Source organism: Palaemon carinicauda, chromosome 19, assembly GCF_036898095.1.
Source record: "Palaemon carinicauda isolate YSFRI2023 chromosome 19, ASM3689809v2, whole genome shotgun sequence".
NCBI lineage: Eukaryota > Metazoa > Arthropoda > Malacostraca > Decapoda > Palaemonidae > Palaemon > Palaemon carinicauda.
The window spans coordinates 97,547,028-97,550,254 of NC_090743.1; the positions used below are offsets into that span (position 1 = coordinate 97,547,028).

Below are 3,227 nucleotides of genomic sequence, written 5' to 3' on the forward strand. Positions count from 1 at the left end.
CGTAGCACACCAGGGCAGACGTGACAAGTGTACTACTGGTGCAACATCCCCTCCGAAGATCCGAGGAAGAGATAACGTTGCAATAGCAACATGGAACGTGAGAACCCTTGCCCAGACAGGGAAACTACAGGAACTAACACACGAACTGGAGAAATACACCTGGCACGTTGTGGGACTCTGTGAGGTTAGGTGGAAGAACCATGGGGAACATCTTACCGAGGACGGTCATGTACTTTACTACAGCGGAGAGATGGACAAACATACCAATGGCGTAGGTTATTTTGTCAACAAGAACGTCAAGAACTCTGTAATAGGTTGCCGCCCAGTTTCCAGCAGGGCCATTTCCATCCGCCTAAGAGCAGCACCATTTAACATCACAATAGTACAGGCCTATGCACCAAGAACAGACCACGACGATGATGCTGTGGAGGCATTCTACAGTCAACTCCAAGAAACCATCGACAAAGTAGACAAAAATGACATACTTATCATCCATGGAGATTGGAATGCGAAAGTGGGCAAAGACGCACAGAAGGACTGGAAGGAATTCTGCGGCCCCTCATGCAATGACGTGTCCAATGAGAGAGGACTACGACTATAGAGTTTGCCAGCTACAACAATGCGGTGCTTGCAAATACACTCGGTGAGCACAAGGCATCACGACGCTGGACATGGCATGCACCTAATGGAATCCACCACAACCAGATCGACTACATTCTTGTACAAAATCGGTTCAGATCGGGGATCAAAAGAGCTATGACAAGAACTTTCCCTGGTGCAGATGTCGGTAGCGACCATGATCTGGTGTTTGTGAACTTCAAACTCAGGCTGAAGACAATCAAGAAGCCCAAGAACACCAGGATGAAATTCAACCTGGACAGGTTGAGGGACCCCAACATCGCAGAGTCCTTTAAGGCCACAGTTGGAGGGAAGTTTGCCTCACTGTTAACGCTTGAGGAAGACCACAGCGCGGAAACGCTGACAGCTCAATTCAACTAAGTCATGATAGAGTCTGCAAACGAAACGCTTGGAAACGTTCGCAGGAAAACACAGCGATGGGTCACAGATGAAATCATGGATATGTGCGACAAAAGAAGAGAACTGAAAAAGAACAAGACTACACCCACCGGAGCAACAGAGTACAGAAAAATCAACCGCAAGATAAGAAAAAGCATGAACCAAGCCAAAGAAGATTGGATTGGAAAACAGTGTACAGAAATTGAGGAAAAGCTGGAGAAGAACAACAGTAGGCGAGCGTTCCAAATCGTGAAAGATCTAACAAAACCAAAGCCAGCACGAGTCAGTACCATCCAAGACAAAGCAGGGAACTGCCTCACGGAAGAAGAAGACATACTCAAGAGGTGGACAGAGTAATGTTCTGACCTTTACAGCTACCAGACCAATGGAGATCCCAATGTAACATCGTGCCACAAATCATCTAACAACGACGACTTCCCAGTTCTGAGAGAAGAAGTGGAGGAAGCGATCAGATCGCTAAAACATGGAAAAGCTGCAGGAGTAGACAACATCCCTACAGAACTTATAAAGCATGGCAGAGAGACAGTGACTGACATCCTCAATAGCATCTGCAACAAGATCTGGCAGACAGGTGAATGGCCCACACCCTGGACACAGTCCCTCATCATCACGCTTCCCAAGAAAGGCAACTTACAGCAATGCCAAAACTATAGAACGATTAGCCTTATCAGCCACGCAAGCAAAGTGATGTTGAGAGTCTTTCTGAACCGACTGAGACCCCAGGCAGAAGAGATCATTGCCGAAGAACAAGCTGAGTTTAGAAGAGGAAGGAGCACAACGAAACAGATTTTCAATCTTCGAGTGCTTTGTGAGAAGTACAGCCAACACCAGCAAGACATCTTCCACGTGTTCATTGACTACAAAAAGGCAGTTGACCGTGTATGGCATGATGCCCTCTGGGCCACAATGAACAGGTACAACATGGGACAAAAAAATGATACAGACGATCCAACAGCTGTACAATAAAGCAACCAGCGCGGTCCTTGCCCAAGGCAAAATAGGCGAATGGTTCCACACTTCAGTAGGTGTCCACCAAGGCTGCCTTCTGTCACCAACCCTGTTCAACATCTTCCTTGAACAAATTATGACAGATGCACTCGAAGATCATGTGAGCACAGTTAGCATCGGAGGACGAACAATCAACAACCTTCGGTTTGCTGATGATATTGACGGCCTGGCAGGGAACGAAGAAGAGCTGGTGAACCTCGTGAAACGTCTGGATGAAACATCAACCAGATACGGAATGGAAATCAGTGCTGAAAAAACAAAGCTAATGAGAAACAGCGACGAACCAATCAAAGCAAAAATCGTGGTCGGTGGTCAAAAACTTGAAACAGTCCAACAATTCAAGTACCTTGGTGCAATCATCAGCCATGAAGGATCCAATCCAGAAGTCCATGCAAGAATAGCGCAAACAATAGCGGCGCTAGCAAAACTGAATCCAATCTGGAAAGACAAAAACATCGCTGTCAAATCCAAATTGAGACTATTGCATGCCCTAGTCATTTCCATCCTTCTGTATGCTTGTGAATCCTGGACACTGACGGCAGAGCTACAGAGAAAGATCCAAGCTGCAGAAATGAGATGCTTCAGACGAGTGCATGGCATCTCGTACATTGACCATGTCACAAATGAAGAAGTCAACAGAAGAGTGAGATAACACTTAGGATGCTATGAAGATCTGCTTTCCACAGTGAAGAGGAGAAAACTAAAATGGTATGGCCACACAACAAGATCAAGCGGCCTGTCCAAGACAATTCTCCAGGGAACAGTTCAGGGGAAGAGGAGAAGAGGGCGGCAGAGAAAGAGGTGGACCGACAAGATTGCTAAATGAACAGGAAAAACCTTCGCCCAGACCCAGGCACTCACACACAACCGTGACAAGTGGAGGCTCCTATTGCGGTGTTCCACCATGCAGCGCCTCTACGATCCTGGTGGATTATGGGATCAGTAACGGTAACGGTAATGATGTATTATGTATCTCATTTATTATATATGTCTCTTGTAAATAGATACAGCCCCAATGTACTTTTGTATGTGTATGCATTGTATTACTATGTATTTATGCATACATATCCCTTGCATTATTAACTGTAGCAATGCCCTGAGGACATGACAACATTGTACTTTCCCACCTTGGAGCATTTTGTTTGTCACAAAAGTGTTTCTTGGCTGTTGTATATAATTCT

At 45.9% G+C, this 3,227-nt stretch overlaps 1 protein-coding gene across 1 annotated transcript; it reads left to right on the forward strand.

The window, feature by feature from the left end:
- The first annotated feature begins 2,122 nt into the window (after positions 1-2,122).
- On the forward strand, positions 2,123-2,868 carry LOC137659154 (uncharacterized). Its single transcript, XM_068394221.1, has 2 exons — positions 2,123-2,388; positions 2,733-2,868. Exons 1-2 carry the CDS (start codon positions 2,123-2,125, stop codon positions 2,866-2,868), a joined length of 402 nt encoding a protein of 133 aa, XP_068250322.1.
- The last annotated feature ends 359 nt before the right edge of the window (positions 2,869-3,227 follow it).

Coding starts and splice junctions, on each gene's coding strand:
- LOC137659154 (XM_068394221.1), top strand. CDS start 2,123: ATGACAGATGCACTCGAAGATCATGTGAGCACAGTTAGCATCGGAGGA. Junction 2,389..2,732: donor GAAACAGTCCAACAATTCAA/GTACCTTGGTGC, acceptor TGCTTTCCACAG/TGAAGAGGAGAAAACTAAAA.